The 16,739-nt window shown below is 47.6% G+C and overlaps 1 protein-coding gene across 1 annotated transcript; it reads right to left on the bottom strand.

Moving 5' to 3' along the window:
• Nucleotides 1-416: 416 nt before the first annotated feature.
• On the bottom strand, nucleotides 417-11,334 carry LOC142028570 (uncharacterized). Its single transcript, XM_075022409.1, has 9 exons — nucleotides 11,285-11,334; nucleotides 10,068-10,227; nucleotides 9,637-9,783; nucleotides 9,219-9,449; nucleotides 7,434-7,627; nucleotides 5,062-5,189; nucleotides 4,687-4,883; nucleotides 3,691-3,870; nucleotides 417-2,948 (listed from the first exon to the last, which is right to left on the bottom strand). Exons 1-9 carry the CDS (start codon nucleotides 11,332-11,334, stop codon nucleotides 432-434), a joined length of 3,804 nt encoding a protein of 1,267 aa, XP_074878510.1. The 3' UTR covers nucleotides 417-431.
• Between the last annotated feature and the right edge of the window lie 5,405 nt (nucleotides 11,335-16,739).

The raw sequence follows: 16,739 nt of genomic DNA, 5'->3' as shown, positions 1-16,739 counted from the left end.
TACATTCTGAATGCGCAATGAAGCCCTTCGACTGATCGGGCAACGGTACGAATGCCGTTATTTTTAAGACACTGGAAAAGCTGTACCTCCGAAATCGACATCTCTGAAAGCATCCTCTAAGCACCATCAGCGTAGCTGCTGTGCAACCATCGTTACAAAATTCTGCTAAGGTCAGTCCCTTAGTTTGGTCAACTGTGCCCCTTCCTTTCCATGCCAAACCCCAACCACGACACGTCGGCTAAGCTTGCCTACACAGGACAGAACCAGTTACCCATCCCCAACGTTTGGGCTTGGGGTAATTCTAACAGCAAGCTCCGTAGTTCTTTCAGTAGTTTGGGGGCTGACAGAAAACATTTCAGCAGGTGAACGCCTTGAGCTACGCAGACAGGCAAGCCTGCTGGCTACAACCGCAGTTTCTGTGGCCAAGCAGGTCATGTATTTATGGGACTATATATTCCCGTATCTTTATGGGCATCATCATTAGAATCCTTTCTAGACATTTTAGTTGACTGACGATCAGTCACACTGCCTACCTGATGATGAAACCGGTCCGTGTCCCTCTCCGAAACCATGCTCTGCAGGATGGCTATGTCTTCCCTCAGAGTCCCATTGGCCATTTCACTCTTGGTGAGGGCAAGAGTCAGTGCTTGTGCCTTCTCTTTCCATTTGACTTCTCTGCTCTCGGTCTGCTTCAAAATAGCAATCGTGCGCTCCAACTCTTCCCCCTTGGCTTTCCGCTCATCCTCCAGTTGTTGCGTTAGCTCCTTCTGTCTTTGCAAGGAACGGTCTCTCTCCTGGAGAACTCGCCTCTTCTCTGCTTCCTCTTCCTCCCATTTCTGGAGTTTCTGGATTTGTTTCTGCAGGGTCTCCCCGCCAGCCTTCCATCGCAAAGCTGATGTTAATTGTTTCAAGAGCTCACTCTGCCTCCTAAGCTCTTGTTCTCTCTCTCTCAGAGTCTTCTCTAAGTACCCGACTCTGTCTCTGTGGTTCTTGATCTCTTCATCCTTCTTTGTCAGAGTTGGCTGAACAGGCTGGAGATCTTCCCGAAGAGCTCTTACTTCCTCTTCTAACTCTTTGAGTTCACCTTCAGCCTTGGTCTCTTGCTCCTTCTCATGCAAGGCTTCTTCCAGGAGCTTCTCTGGCTCTCTGCCATGCCTAACCTCTTCATTCTTCTTGGTTAGCTGCAGCTGGAGATTCTGCAAGGTCTTCAGTTCTTCTTCTTGGCGCTGGACTTTTTGCATGAGAGTTTCATTGTCTTCATCTCTCTTCCTCACCGCTTGCTCAAGCAGATCCACTTGCTGCTGGCATGACGTTAGTGCTGCTTTCGTGCTTTCTTCACGAAGCCGGAACATGTTCATTTGCTCTGTCTGCCTGAGGAATTCCAAATGGTTCTCCTTCAAGATTTGGCTCATTTTGTCTAGATCCTGCTCTAGACTCTTGGCCTGCTTGCCTTCTAACTCCTTCTGCTCTCGAAGCTCCTGGACGTGCTCTTGCAAAGACACTATCTCTTGATCTCTCGCTTCCAGAGAAGATGCAGCGTATTCTAGTTTTTGCTGTATGGCTTTGGTCTGCATCGCTGCCTCCTCCTTTTGCTGTTGAAGCTTAGAGAGAGCTTCCTCCAGAACCTCTATCTTTTCCTCTCTTTCTTTCAGAGTCAGCTTTGTTGCTTGGAGATTTGTTTGCTCAGCTTCACGCTTTTCCTCCTTTTCCTTCCACGCCTCACATTGCTTTCTAAGGGATAACATTTCTTGTTCTTTTTCCTTCAGTGCCACTTGAAGCTGCTGCAGAATTTCCTTCTGCTGTCCAGAGTCTTGCTCTTGTTTTTGGAAGGTCTCAATCAGTTCCTTCTGAGATTCAATCATTAAATCCTTTTCTTTCAGTACTGCTGTAGCGTATTCTAAGTCTCTGTGCAAGACATTCATCTGTTCTTCTGTTTTTTCCGCATAGCTCCTTGCCTGTTGCTTTTGGATGTCTAGGAGTCTGTCCTTTTCTTTTAAGGTTCCTAAGGTCTGCTCCAGTTGGTCACGGACAGTCCTTAACTGCATTTCCATGACTTCTTCAGCTTCCCGGATTTGCTTTTGTTGCGACTCAAGCTCTTGATCCTTTTCAGATAAAGAAAGGGTCATCTTTTCTAGTGTACCACGAAGCTCTTGCAGGTAGCCCTCTTGCTGGTCCTTGTACTGCTGCAAGAGTCTTAACTGATCCCTTTGAGAATCACACTCGCTCTCTCTGTCCTTAAGAACTGCCCTCAGGTGTCCAAGGCTCGCGTGCAGAGATTTCACCTGTTCTCTCTCCATTTCCAGCGCTTGGATCTGCTGGGTCAGAGACAGAAGCTCCAAATTCTTCTCCTTCAAGTTTCCTTTCATATGATCAAGATCCACCTGCAGATTTCTCACTTGTGATGCACCATCTCGTTCTAGAATCATTATTTTCTCCTCCTGGAATTGGATCTCCCGGTCTCTCTCCTCCAGCTCTTTGCTCATCTTGCTGACAGCAGTCCTCAGCATTTCTTGCTGCTTCTCCAGCTCCTGTATCTGTTCTTGCTGGGATTCAACCTTCTGTGTTTTCTCTGTTATGTCCTTGATAACCTCACTGAGAGTAGCTTCATGCATTTCTTTCTGGTTCTCCAGCATTCTCATCTGTTCCTGGTACAACTTCATTTCTCCCTCCCTCTCTGACAGGATGGCAGTCATATGAGTGAGACTCTCCTGCAAAGCTTTTCTCTGTGCTGCCTCTTTTTGGAGCATCTGGATTTTCTCCCGCTGCGTTTCCACTTCCTCGGTTTTGATTTTTAAGGTAGACAATGTAGTCTGAAGTTCTTGTTCAAGGCAGCGATTCCTATCTGTTGCTGCATTTGCTCGGGTTTCGGAGGCTGTGACCGATTCCTGAAGAAGTTTCATCTCCCGTACCAGTTCTTCTTTAACTGCTCGCAGCCTGTCCCGTTCCTGCTGCAAAGCAGTGACAAAGAGGTTCAATAATTCCACCCATGTATGTTTGCTTTTCGTACTAGATTTGAACTCCTGCTTCAGTGGCAGTCAGGGGCTGCCCCCTCCCTCCCTGCCTCTCGGGATGTTGTAAGACCTTTCCTGTGCCACCCTTTCGGTTGCGTCTTTCCCAGCTTACTCGGCCAGTCCCGTCTTCCTTTTTGCCCTTCTCCGAACCTCTTCTAGCTCTAGCGTGTTCTTTTGGGGAGGAGCTGCCAGAACTGCAGCCAGGATTTAAAGTGCAGACTAACCATGATTTAGGCAGTGGCATGACAATGTTCTCTCTGATAGGGAGGGAAGAAGGGAAGACAGAACAACCCCAACATGGGATTTCCCGTTGTTGGGGTTGGGGTTTTTTTTGGACCTCTACCGTGTAGAGTTTTCATGGTACCATCCTCTAGAACCCCACTGTGCCCTCTTGAAGGAGTAGTGGTCAGATCACAGACACAGTTACGGTGTTCATGTTCTCTTCAGGCTGCAACGCGCTTCCTGCCTTTCTTAAACCTACACTCTGGTAGCCTCTCGCATTACAGGCCCTGTCCCTCACGGCACAAAGGTCTCATGGCTGCCAAGGCATCGCGCCTCTTTACAAAGGGGTGTCTAAGAGACGCTTCTACCCAGACGGACAGTGTCCAGAGAAGCACTGCCAATAAGGAGCCCAGAAGAGTAAAAAAAAACACACTAATTCTCCTTTCACAGTCTCTACCTCTTGCTTGGCACTTTCCACTCTCGTCCGTTCCTCCTCTTGTTGAGCTTGCATGGCAGCAACTTTCTGCTTCATATCAAACAGCTTCTTCTCGTGCTCCCTTTCTGCCTCTGCCTTCTCCTTTTCCCACTGCTCCAGCATCTCCTGTAGCTCTGAATGGTGCCCTTCCCGCTCGCTTGCCTGATGAGGGGAGAAGAAGACTTCAGGATGGAGTCCCAGCCAAGCTTCTCAAAAAAATGGGAAGCTTCATCCCTCCCACAAACCCCCACCTCCACAGCGCACAGTAGTGGCTTTGTGCCCTCCATAAATCATGTCCTATCAAGGAACTTAAAAGGACGGTCAGCTGGTGGAAGAAGAGGAGATGTTACCTTCCCCTCTCTGGCGGCTGCCTGTTTCCTAGCACCTCTCGCCTACGGGATTTCTCTCTAGTCTCAGAGCCGCTATTTTCAAAGCTCAACTCCATTCTCATCAAGGAAAAGATGCAGATGGACTGCAGGGTGAGAAAGGGGCCAGCACCCCGATGCCCTAGTCACAAGACGGGCCACGAGCTCAAGTACCAGGAACAAGGGGCTGTTCCATCTGTTCTGTATGCTTTGAGCCCAAAGATAACACCTCTGTCAACCGGGAAAGGACAGAAAGAAAGGAACAAAGTTCCCACGACTGCAGTTGGCAGGAAAGTTAGGAGTCTACTTCACGGTAGACAGGAGTCTGGTAAGATCCTACCGCTGTACTGCCACGCCTTGGGTGGGGACCACCCAACCTTCTGCTCAACTCGTCTTAGGCCCACACGGAATCCGTGGCTTGCATTTACTGTCCCAGCATAGTCCCGTGGGTCTTCACGTGCTTTCAAGTGCGAGCCGTTGGCTCTGCTGCCTGGCCTGGCAACGTGTGGCCTATGACAGACGCTTGCTGCCATTTCACACGCTCGGGCTATTATTCTTCTAAAGCTAGCCCACAAAGCTTGCCTCAAGACTTCAGAAGCATATTGTTTCCTACCAGCTCTTGCAGGAGCTTGTTTATTTCCACTTCGTGATCCGTTTCCCGAAGCTTGAGGGTATCGTTATACTGCTCTTCTGTCCGCAAGAGCTGCTGCGCCATGTTTTCCCGTTCCTGCTTCATGAGAGATCTCTCTGCTTCCAGCTCACATTGAAGGCACTTCACTTCCCCTGCAAACGTGACAAATGGCAAGATTCAGGGCCTACACAAACAGCGGTTCTGGCCTCACTAACCTTAAGCCATCTGAATTTCAGTGTAGGAGGGATCTGTCCCCAGCTCCTTCACTCCTTAGAAGCACTGCAGACAGAGAGCTGTTTTTATACCATCCTCCCTAGGCAGGGGGATCACCAGAAACAAAGCACATGAGGCTCTCACCTTGTATCACCTCCTTGGCCTGCCTGACTGTCTGAAGTTGGAGTTCAAGCTGACTCCTGGCGATCTCCAGCTGACATAAGCGCTGCTGAGCCTCAAGCAGGCTGCATTCCAGGGTCTCCCTCCCGGACCTACAAGACGCCAATACGGAGAGAAATGAGTTTCTTGCTCCTGACGCCCACAGGGAGTTAGTCCAGTAGGAACTGCTTCAAGATCCCTACCCTGCAGTACGGAAAATGGGTTGCATGGAAACTGGTATACAGAAGGCATATTTCTGCCATTTAAAAAAGTAATGCAGGCCCCTCCGAGGGAATGCCCAGGCTTTACTTATGACCTAGCGTAACACAGAAAGCCCAGCCGAATTTGATCTCCATAGCCAAATCTGAAATTGCTATTGTCTGATCTATGACGCACGGGTAGCTGTGCTCACAGAGTCTGTGCCAGCAAGCAAAGCCCAGCCTCTGCTCACAGCCCTTTGCTCATCGTCACTTCCAGGTTGCTCGGCAGGGGCACAGAGTAAGAGTATCTCCCTGGCTGACTCGTGACTTTTTGATGCTGTTCGTAGTGTACGTACAGGGAGGTGATCTTCCAGACTCCCTATATTTCAAAGGGACTAAAGCAATACATCAGATGATAGAGTAAAATCTCATGCTTGTAAGCAGCATTTGTAAGAAATCTGAACCAGATTTTACCTGAACAAGGACTACCTGAAAGGAGAGACAGGTAGCCTTCAGTTTAAACTCTTGGAAGTTCACCAGAAAAACTTGCTACTTTTCTCTAAGCCTTGCTAACTAAGCAGGCAGTAGCCCCAATGACTTGCCGCTCTTTAAAATGGAAGTTGTAGTACTGCGGAGGCAAACTGTTGCATCCATAGACTTCAACCGACTGCTGCGTACGACACACAGGACTCTGCAACCAGGAGCTGAAGTTGCCTCCCTGATCTAACACGGCGTCCTGTGGGCCAGGTTCCTACCATACACAGCACTGCCTAACTAGAACAGGCGTGCAACCAGGAGAACATCCTTCAGGGTAAAGGGGCACCTGAGTGGTACAACAATAAGACCCGCAACAGTAGGATTTCACTGCTTTGATGGACGATGGAGGATGTATCTTCAAGAAGGAGAACAAGCACATATTTCTGACTACGCCAATCTCTGGCAGTCCAAAGTAAGTATGCTCCATTTTAAGGATAAACCAAAGTCAGTCTCTAAAACAGAACAGAGAAGATAAGAGTCCAAACTGTTGTGACGACAACAACAGGCTCTTGAGAACAACATCTGGCAAGAATAGTTGCTGCAGCCCAATAATTGACAGAACATAATTCAGCTGGATCAAGTAAGAGGAGCTGGAGCTCAGAAGCAGCAGCAGCAGCTCTCAAGAAACAGACTGAGTCAAAATGGTGTTTATCAGCCTTGCTGACAACATACTCTGGAGTGGTAAGGCGTAAAAGTCAAGAAGCATGACAAACAATCTCGCATTGGTACAGCTCTGCAAGGTCAGGAGTCTTCTAAAAAAGACCTGAGAGGAGGACAAACATCTCGATACGTTGGGTAGTTTGGGGTTGTTTCTTTTTAAAAGCAGAACTTGTCACACGTGATCTTAGAAACCTGACCCAGCAGAAGGACAAGATCTTGTTCCTTCCCTGCATAAACTCCTCCATGATGTCTATCTCAAAACAGCACGTGGTAGGGAGTACCGGACCCACACAGCAATGATGGGCAACAATTCCCGCAGACTGGCGAGCATTCAAAAGAGGTTTCCCTGCTGCTGGTGTAACCAACTCTAGGTCCTGCACCACAGGTAACAAGAGTTAGACTAGAAACAGTAGGCCCTCAAGATTTTCAGCACGAGCCTCTAGCTTCACCCTAAATGGCAGTGTCCTACTCGCAATGTCCCTACGTAATAGCCTTGAATTCTGAAGATCCCCTGTCAAACTACTTGATAAGGAAAGATCCAAGTTCAAACGCGCAGAACGAGAAACCAAAACCAGAGAGAAGCTTTGGGTTTCAGTAAACATCTGCATGGTTTAATTACTACTCAATGCAGAGCCAAGGTACCAGATACTGAGGAATTAACGCTGGCTTGCTTTGGACTTCACACAGGAACGTGCGAGGGGGCATAAACATGAGCCCCAGGCTCAGGAGAGCTTTGTTAGCTTTAGCTGTCAGAAAAATAACATTCCAACCATGCTGTACTGGTTTGGGGTTTTGTTTGGTTTTTTTTTTTTTTCTCGAGATTCTTCCATTTTCTGTCCATGGAAGGTGAAAACAGCTGAAAAGCATACAGGATGCAATGAATCCTCGTGTAATGATTATCACCTCTATAATTACAGACATTAAATAATCTCCTGCCTAGGGTCTCCCCCCTGCCTTTACCTGGCCTCTGCCAGCTGCTCTGCAAGGCCTCGTCTGTCCTGCTCCGTGGCTGCCAGTTGCACCTCTAGGGCAGCCTTCTCGTGCACCAGCAATTCCTTCTCTTTGGAGACGTTGGCCAGTGCCTGCCCTTGGCGAGAGGACTCCTGCCGCAACTGCTCCAGACCACTGCTAGCTGACTCTTGCTGGCGGTGAACCTGAAAGCGGGACAAAATACAGTTAGAGTCCTTTCTCTGGAGTTCTGTGCAGAGCCAGCCAGTGCCACTTCTGAATCAGCTAGAGGAGAAAGAGCTCCGGCACTCTGGCCTGAAAGTTTAAGAGCATCTGCTTCATGCTGCCCTAACACCCTGGGCTGCCAAAAGGCACGAGGGCTGTTAACCTGAAAGCAATGTGTAAGGCCCTACTGGGTTGCCTGGGACCAGACGGCCCCCTCAGGACAAACATACACACCCCAGACTACATCTTTTCACGCAAAAATACCACATCTTCCACAACTGCCACCTTGCAAACTAAAATTCTATCAGAATCTATGCCAGTGCTGGAAATTTTCAGGAACCATTGAGCAAGAGCAACTTTGCTCGCCGAACAAAGCGGAAATACACATGGTTTCTCCTTCTAGAAGAAGAAAAACCAACATCAAAGCGTCACCTTGTCACAAAACACCACCACGCACCTACTTCAGTGTGTACAGCAGCTGGATGCAATGAGGTGATCCTTGGCAGGGAAACAGCCCTTGTGGTGAGCAGTGTCATTTAGTGATTTACGGAAGTCCGGCTGGTGTGGCCAAAGAGATGGTAGACTCTACTTGGACAGTAGTTCATGTCAACAATACTGTTTACTTGTCTTACACAAACAAGTTGTCCAATAGACCTTGCTGGCATTCAAGCCTGAAGACTAACCGTGATTTTTCAGCTTTCTTCTGCAGTGATGCCAATACACCTCTGATGGGTATTTGCCAAACAGACCACGTACTCCAAAACTAAGACTGCCTAACAGAGAACAGACCATCAGAAACAACCAAGTCTCCTCTCAAAGTTACCCCATAAGACCTAAGACTGTACATTAGGAAGCCGACACTGAAATGATGGCAAACTCCCTAGTCTCCTCCAGCGATGCAATTCTCCCAAGCTCTTTTTCCACTCTACCAAAACCAGTTAGTCCAGAGTAAACAGTCTTCTGGGATCACCTCTTTCTCAGCTTCTCCCTCAAAGCCTAACGAGGATCTAGCAATTCAAAGCAGCCTGTAGGTGGTAAAATACAGTTTCAACCATTTCAGGATGTCATTCCCGTTCTTAGCAGTACAAGACAGCAGACACTGACTTGCCGCTTTGTCCCGCCCTCTAGGCCCCAACAAGCCGAGCTTGGAAAGTTGCAGACTTCACAACAAAAAGCATAAATAGAAACATGCAGCCCCGGGGGGTTTTGGCCTCAGAAAATGGGTGAAGAGCTACCCTGTTTGCTTCTTTCGACGCATGTGGAGAGTAGTAGCCTCACGCAGATTCGTGGGCAAGGCAAATCACCTCTCTGCAGCTTATCAAAAGCCAAAAAAGAGGCCAACACAGACAGGTGGATTAAAGGAATCTGTAGAAGCAGAGGACGACCCAGAGAATTGCACAACAGCTCTGCAAGCCATCAACACATTTCCAGAAGGAAGTAAACAACGCCGCCTGACCCCCAGCGCTACCAAGTGTCTCCTTGACAAAAAACACTGCAGAATCCAACAGATACAGCTTCACTGAGCCAAGCAGCCAAAAGCCCACCCAGAAAGCACCAGGTTTGTGGTCTCACCTCATTGAGTTTCTCTTGGGTTTCTGCCTTCTCCTCTGCCAGCATCCTCAGCTCTGCCTGTAGCCCCTCCTGTTGCTCCTCTGCTTTCTTCAGCAGCTGCTCCAGGTGGGCTTTCTCTGCGCTCAGCGCCTCATTTGCTCTTTCACACAAGCTCAGCTTCTCCTGGCCAGAGATCTTTGCTCTCTCCAGCTCATCCACTTTGCCTGACAGAACGTCATGCTCTTGCTCCAGCTACAATCACAGAAGCACAGAGGAAATAAAATAACTGTAAGATTTACTCTGGAGGAGCTTTGGCTTCGACAGAGAAAAGAGCAACGTTTCCATATTCAGACAGTCATACTGTCCGAAGGCGAGAAGTCTGAGAAGCAGCAGCAGCTGGAGACAAACGCCTGGCAAGATCTTTGACAACTCTGCTCACCTGCAACACAAGTTTGTTCAGCTGCACCTTATCCAACGCAAGAGCTTCATTGATGCTGCTCATGTTCGCTGCTGCAACGTGTAGATCGGCTATTTCAGCAGTCAGCTTATTCTGAGCCCCTGTCAACTCTGCTACTGACTGCTCTGCCTGAAGAGACAAAAGAACAACATGACAACAAAGACAGGAAAATCCCCGACCTCAAGCAGCAACTCCAGATCCCCTCTTGTGTCTCTGGCACACTCCCAGTTCAGCGTTCCCAACAAGCACGTGGGCACTAACTACACCGGAGAGCCTCTGTGGTCTGATCATCATTTTCCAAGAAGGACAACAACATTGTCCCTGTCTTCTACTGCCAGAAACAGCATCTGCGGTGGTCTTGCTAGCACAACTGCCTCTCCCACAAGTGCTGCCTCGGAATAAGGTGACCATACCTTTTCCAGTGCCACGGTAAGCTCGTGTTTCTCTTGCTTCAGCAGATCCCTCTGAAGGTGCGATTCCTCCAGCATCTCTCTTGCGACTACCAACTCGCTCTGTAATAATGAGTGTTCTCCTTCAAGCGCAGCTAAGTCCTTCAGTCTAGGAGAAGGGGAAAGACAAACAAGTTTTTAACGTAAAAAACATTCTCATTTCCAAAACCACGAGGATAGAATCATAGAATCGTTTAGGCTGGAAAAGACCTTTGAGATCATCGAGTCCAACTGTAAACCTAACGCTGCCAAGTCCACCACTAAACCGCGTTCCCTAAGCACCACACTCTACAGGTCTTCAAAATACCTCCAGGGATGGTGGCTCAACCACTTCCCTGGGCAGCCTGTCCCAATGCTTGACAACCCTTTCGGTGAAGAAATTTTTCCTAAGATCCAATCTAAGCCTCCCCTGGCACAACTTGAGGCCGTTTCCTCTCGTCCTATCACTTGTTACTCGGGAAAAGAGACCCACACCCACCTCGCTACAACCGCCTTTCAGGTAGCTAACAGCTTCCCGCCTGGGAGTTCTCCCTCTCCTCTTTCATACGTTGGACACGAGACTTTCCAAAGTTCTTCTTTGGGTAAGACAGACTTTTAAAGTCCACCTTAAGAGTCCCACAATTACTTTTGCCTTCAGCAGTGAACCGATCAAAGAGCTGGCAATCTATCTGGGGAGATGTGTACGAATTTCCCAAACTAATAGTCACAGGATCACAGGATGATTCAGGTTAGTATGTGTGATGTTGCAAAATGGCACTCCTTGCCCCAAAGGCCTTCTGCGCTCAGTCTAGCGTGCAAACGGCAGTACGGAGGGGCTACATTGCATATGATGGTCCTGGGCAAATTCCTCCCAACTCCTTTAGCACAGCCCTGGGTAGCAAAAGGGCTGTACAAGAGACACGGCTCTCTTTACGCTGGTCTCCATTTCTCACCAAGAATCAGTTAACAGCAAAAACATTGTAATACGCCATCTCTTTTCCAGTCCTGCCTTACTCACAAGAGCTTCTGTCTGTCAGATGGTTTTTTCTATCTGTTCTGTTGAAGGCAATAGTTTGACTAGGGACAGGAACAAGGCTGTGCAGAATAGGTGCGTTTTAAACGTGAACACAGCCCATCCTATGAATCCAACAAGCACCCACAGAAGATAACGCTGCTAACAGCAAAGTTGAAAACACATTCACCTGTCCTGAAGCTCCTTCTTCTCCGGGTCCCCTTCGACTTGTAAGTGCATCGCTTCCCAAGTCTTCTGGCTTATTTCCTCTTCCGCTTGCTGCTGTGCCTGATCCTTGAGGACAGGTCTACCCAGCGTAACGGGTTCCCAGGGCCGTACGCCACAGTTTAGGCGGGAGCAGTTTACAAGTAGAGATCCAGAAAGCCTCAATTGCTCTGCCTTCAGCTCTGACAAATCTCTGAAAAAGAATCAAGAAAGAGGTAATGTTCACACCACCACCTTTCTCAGCCGACTCGCTTCCGAAGCACGTAATTGCGCAACAGTAAAAGCCGGCAGGAAAGATGACATCTTCGCTGGGGACGAATCATTCATCTGACACTTTGGGATCAGGACACATCTTGACCCTTGGGCAATGGGTCTATTTGACGGTTGAGGAATGAATCTATTTTCTCCCCAGAGAGAAGAGGAAATGTATGGAACAGCCAGAAGGCTTCGAGAATTAACTAGCGGGTTAGGCATACTCTACGCATTAAGGAAAGCTTATCACCAAATCAGGTAAATGGCTGACGGTAACCCAGAGTTTGAAACTGCATGCTGACACCAGAAGAATTTACTGTTAGGCTACGCTCTTCTTCTCTGCACAGAAGGCACCTGTGAGAAAGCAACCTCAGAGAGCCCAAGAACAAGAAAACAATCATAAAAGGGAGGGATCAAACTAAGCAAAATCAACTGGAGAAATGTAATAGCAGGGTAGGGAAGCTATTCTTTCTCTCAACAGTGTTGGTACAGGAATAAGCGGATGCAAACTGACCACGATAAACGTAAGCTGGAAATGAGAAGGAAAAAATAAATATATACATATTCATGAATGATCTTTCCATCACGAGCAGTGGGAAAGGAAAGCCAGTGAGATTTAAGGCAAATTTTGACCACTCTCTAAAAGGGGACTGTAATAAAACCTGGGGTTTGTTCATTATATAAACTTCATCCTGGAAGCGGCCAGAAGGGTGGTAATAGGGTATTGATAAGTAAATTAGTGGTATAGAAAAAGGGAGGGGGATTGTAATGGTTAAGGTACTAATATGTTGACTAAGCAATAATTCTTTAAACTAATTAAATAATGTGCTGTTAGAATTGGTTGTGTAAGGCCCATTGTAACATAACAGGGATTGCTTTGTTAGAGTTGATGGTGTGAAACTTAGAAACATGCCTAGTGAGATAATTGTAGCTTGAAATGCACACATGCAGACACAAGAGATAAGATAACCGGAGAAGAAACAAATGGGCTATTACAGCCTCAAGGATGAGAAAAACCAGCAGTTTATAACATACGACAGACCACAGACTCCCCTGCTTCCCTAGACAGGGGAATCTTGGAATTTATAACCCCTAATAGATAAAGGTTAAGAATTTATAACTCATAAGTCATTGTTAACAAAAACCAACTAACTATCCGAAATAGCTATGTAAAAAAGATGTAATGAATATGTATGATGTACTGAAATAAATACCGGACACATTAACTGTTTGGTGCGACAGGCCTTTGGAGCAAGACTCCTCCTGTTCGCCCAGCGCTGTTTGCTTAGCCATAGCCTGCTAATAAATTACGGACTGGTTATCCTGATTGGCTTTTGGATTTCCCTTATTCGCGTTTATAACAATTTGGTGCCGTGACTCGGATACGGGTGAGTTTGGTGCAGGTCCCCACGAGAAGGGAGGCGCGCCCTATCTACGGATAGCCTTGTGTTGGTTACCCGTACCAACCCCCGTACCGACGAACTCTAAATTTCTGTGGCTAAGCAAAAAAACCTGCAGCACCCCTTAAAGTTTCGTGCACGAAGACCAAGCGAAGACCCTGGACAGGGTAAGTATTTGCGTGGTTGTGGGTTCGAGTCCCACCGGGTACGCGGTGAGCTGCTTGGTTGGGGTGGGTGATCCTGAGGTGCGAGTGCTTGAGAGGTCTCATAGAGGCCAAGCGAGTGTGGACCCTTTAAGTAGTGCAGTTCTCGTAGCCCGCGAGGGAGCGAGTCACGAACAAGGGGAAGCGAAAGGAAAAAAACAGGTTGTGGGTTCGAGTCCCACCTGGTAACTGTGAATAAAGGCACCTCGGAAGATGGGCCAAAGGAAAAGTAGGCCTTCTGGACCCATGGGCGGGAAGGACCCGTCACCAGATATACCCCCAGATAGTCCGCTGGGGATGATGCTAACATTTTGGGATGATTCTCCTCGGAGGCAGGAGAAGTCCAAAATCAAAATGATACATTATTGTATGGAGGTGTGGGGAGGTCAACCCCTTACTAATCCATATATAGTGTGGCCGATTTTCGGTTCTTCCGAAGACTGGGTGTGTCAACAGTTAAATGCCTGGGTTAATGGAAAGAAACCCCCTGTGAGTTCGGAGGAAAGTGAATACGCGGCGTTGTGGATTCCCCAACCAGGGGAGGGTGCTTATTTGTATCCTTTGAAAGAAAAGAAGAAAAAGTCAGGGACGGAGGATCCCTTATGGCCCCCACCCTATGTACCTCAGCCTCCCGAAGCCCCGTTAGAAGCCCAATCTGTGCTTCGGGATGAACCCTGTGAAGGTCCTAAAACTCGGTCGCGATCTCGCAGGGAGTTAAAGTCTGCATATAATCAGAAGGGGGGGTCATTTCGGGAATGTGGTAGAGCCTCAGAAGGAGAAGGGGCCCCTATGTTAGTGGGGGGTCCCAGGTCAGACTCCGAAACGGAGGAGGAAAGATCCCAGGAGGCTGAGAATGATGTGGTTTCTCGGGGACTTGGTCGGCAGAAGTCTGCGAGGGGAGGTGGTTTGTTTCCTCTGAGAGAGATGTTGATCCCAGGAGCAGGTGGACAGGGAGCACCTGGGACTGGTTATGTCGCGATCCCGTTAAATACGGGAGATGTGCGCGAGTTTAAAAGGGAGATGGGAAATTTGTTGGACGATCCTATAGGGGTTGCAGAGAGATTGGATCAATTTTTAGGACCCAATCTCTATACTTGGGAGGAGTTACAATCAATTTTAGGTATTCTTTTTACGGCGGAGGAGAGAAATATGATTAGGGGTGCTGGAATGCGAGTCTGGGATCAGCAGCACCAAGCCGGTCCCGCGGCTGATCAAAAGTGGCCGTTGGCTAGACCTAACTGGAACAATCAGGACCCGGTTCATAGAGACAATATGTCGGATCTTAGGATGATAATAATTCAGGGGATTCGGGAGTCGGTACCTCGGGGACAGAACATTAATAAGACATTTAATGAGCAGCAGAAAAAGGATGAGACACCAACAGAATGGCTCGAGAGGTTGCGGAAAAGTTTTCAGTTGTATTCAGGAGTGGATCCTGCCACTCCGGTCGGTCAGGCACTTCTAAAAACACAGTTTGTGGCGAAGTCGTGGGTGGATATTCGGAAAAAGCTCGAGAAAATAGAGGATTGGCAGAATAGAGGTCTGGATGAACTTTTGAGGGAAGCTCAGAAAGTGTTTGTAAGAAGGGAAGAGGAAGTTGAAAGAAGGAAAGCGAGGATTTTGGTAGCTGCTGTTCGGGAAGGGCAGAGATGAGTTGTGCAGAAGGCCGGACAGCAGAGGGGAGAGCGGGGTGATCAAAAAACCCCGAATAAGGGAAGAAAGAATATTGGTGAAGTTGAGTGTTTCTATTGCGGAAAGAAAGGACATATGAAGCGGGACTGTAAAAAGCGAGAGCAGGATAAAAAGGCGTTCAGTGAGGATTAGAGGGGTCAGGGGCTCTATTTGCTGGGGACCCCAGGTAAATCAGAGCCCTTGATAACACTGAAAGTGGGTCCCCAGCAACAAAACGTGACTTTTCTGGTGGATACTGGAGCAGAGAGGTCGACTGTCCAATCTTTACCAGAAGGATGTAAAATATCTAAAGAAAGTGTCAGCGTGGTTGGAGCAAAGGGGGAACCGTTTAAGGTTCCGGTGATCAAAAACGTATTGGTGGAATCAGATTGCAAGTGCGGTGTAGGGAATTTGCTGTTGGTGCCTGAGGCAGAATATAACTTGTTGGGAAGAGATTTGATCATAGAGCTTGGGATAACCCTGGAAGTGGAGGAGAAAGAGTTGAGAGTGAAGTTGTGTCCGCTTACGGAAGTAGATGAAGGGTTAATAAATCCTGAGGTGTGGTATTCCCCCGATACAGTGGGGAAGTTAGACATTGAGCCTTTTGAAGTAGTAATCCGAAATCCGGAGGTGCCAGTAAAAATCAAACAATACCCAGTGTCTCGGGAAGGGAGAGAAGGTTTAAAACCTGAAATAGAAAGATTATTAAAACAGGGGTTATTGGAGCCCTGCATGTCACCGTTTAACACGCCGATACTTCCAGTTAAAAAGCCAGATGGAACTTATCGGCTGGTGCACGATTTACGGGAAATTAATAAGAGAACTGTAAGTCGGTTCCCGGTGGTAGCAAATCCACATACTTTGCTGAGTCAAATTCCTCCCGATACTCAGTGGTACAGCGTCATAGATTTTAAAGACGCATTCTGGACGTGTCCTCTAAAGGAGGAATGTAGGGATTATTTTGCGTTTGAATGGGAAGATCCGGATACTCACAGAAAACAACAACTTAGGTGGACGGTGCTTCCCCAAGGTTTTACTGAATCTGCTAATTTGTTTAGTCAGGCTTTGGAGCGAATACTCCAAGGTTATCAGTTGCAGGAAGGGGTGACCCTTGTACAATATGTAGATGATCTTTTGCTCGCTGGAAGAGATAGGGAAGCAGTTCAGCGGGAAAGTATTCGTCTATTGAATTTCCTCGGTCTTCAGGGGTTTAAGGTGTCTAAGGCTAAGCTGCAATTTGTGGAGGATGAAGTTAAATACCTCGGACACTGGTTAAATAACGGAACAAAGAAACTTGACCCTGATAGGGTTAATGGGATTCTGTCGCTAAAACCCCCTAGAAGTAAGAGGCAAGTGAGGCAGCTTCTCGGTTTGTTCGGATATTGTCGGCAGTGGATTGAAAATTACAGTGCAAAAGTAAAATTCTTGTATCATAAGTTAACACAAGACGGACTTCTTAAATGGAGCCCGGAGGATGATGCAAGATTAGAAGAACTCAAAACTGATCTAGTAAATGCTCCGGTTTTGAATTTACCAGATGTACGGAGACCTTTTTATTTGTTTGTGGCTGTTGATGAGGGAACAGCGTATGGAGTTCTTACCCAGGAATGGGCAGGAAGGAGAAAGCCCGTAGGATATATATCGAAGCTGTTAGACCCGGTGGCGCGGGGGTGGCCAACGTGTTTGCAAGCAATAGTGGCGGTGGCATTATTAGTGGAAGAAACTAGTAAAATAACATTTGGAGGGGAGCTTAAAGTCTTCACCCCTCACAATATCAGGGGAGTTTTACAACAAAAAGCAGAAAAATGGATTACAGATGCCAGACTCCTGAAGTACGAAGGAATATTAATTCATTCCCCTAAATTAGAAATTGAGTCCACAACAATACAAAACC

The sequence above is a fragment of the Buteo buteo genome, chromosome 2, assembly GCF_964188355.1.
Source record: "Buteo buteo chromosome 2, bButBut1.hap1.1, whole genome shotgun sequence".
Lineage (NCBI taxonomy): Eukaryota > Metazoa > Chordata > Aves > Accipitriformes > Accipitridae > Buteo > Buteo buteo.
Note: the sequence above shows the minus strand (reverse complement) of the source record. Positions and strands in the feature narration are given on the sequence as shown.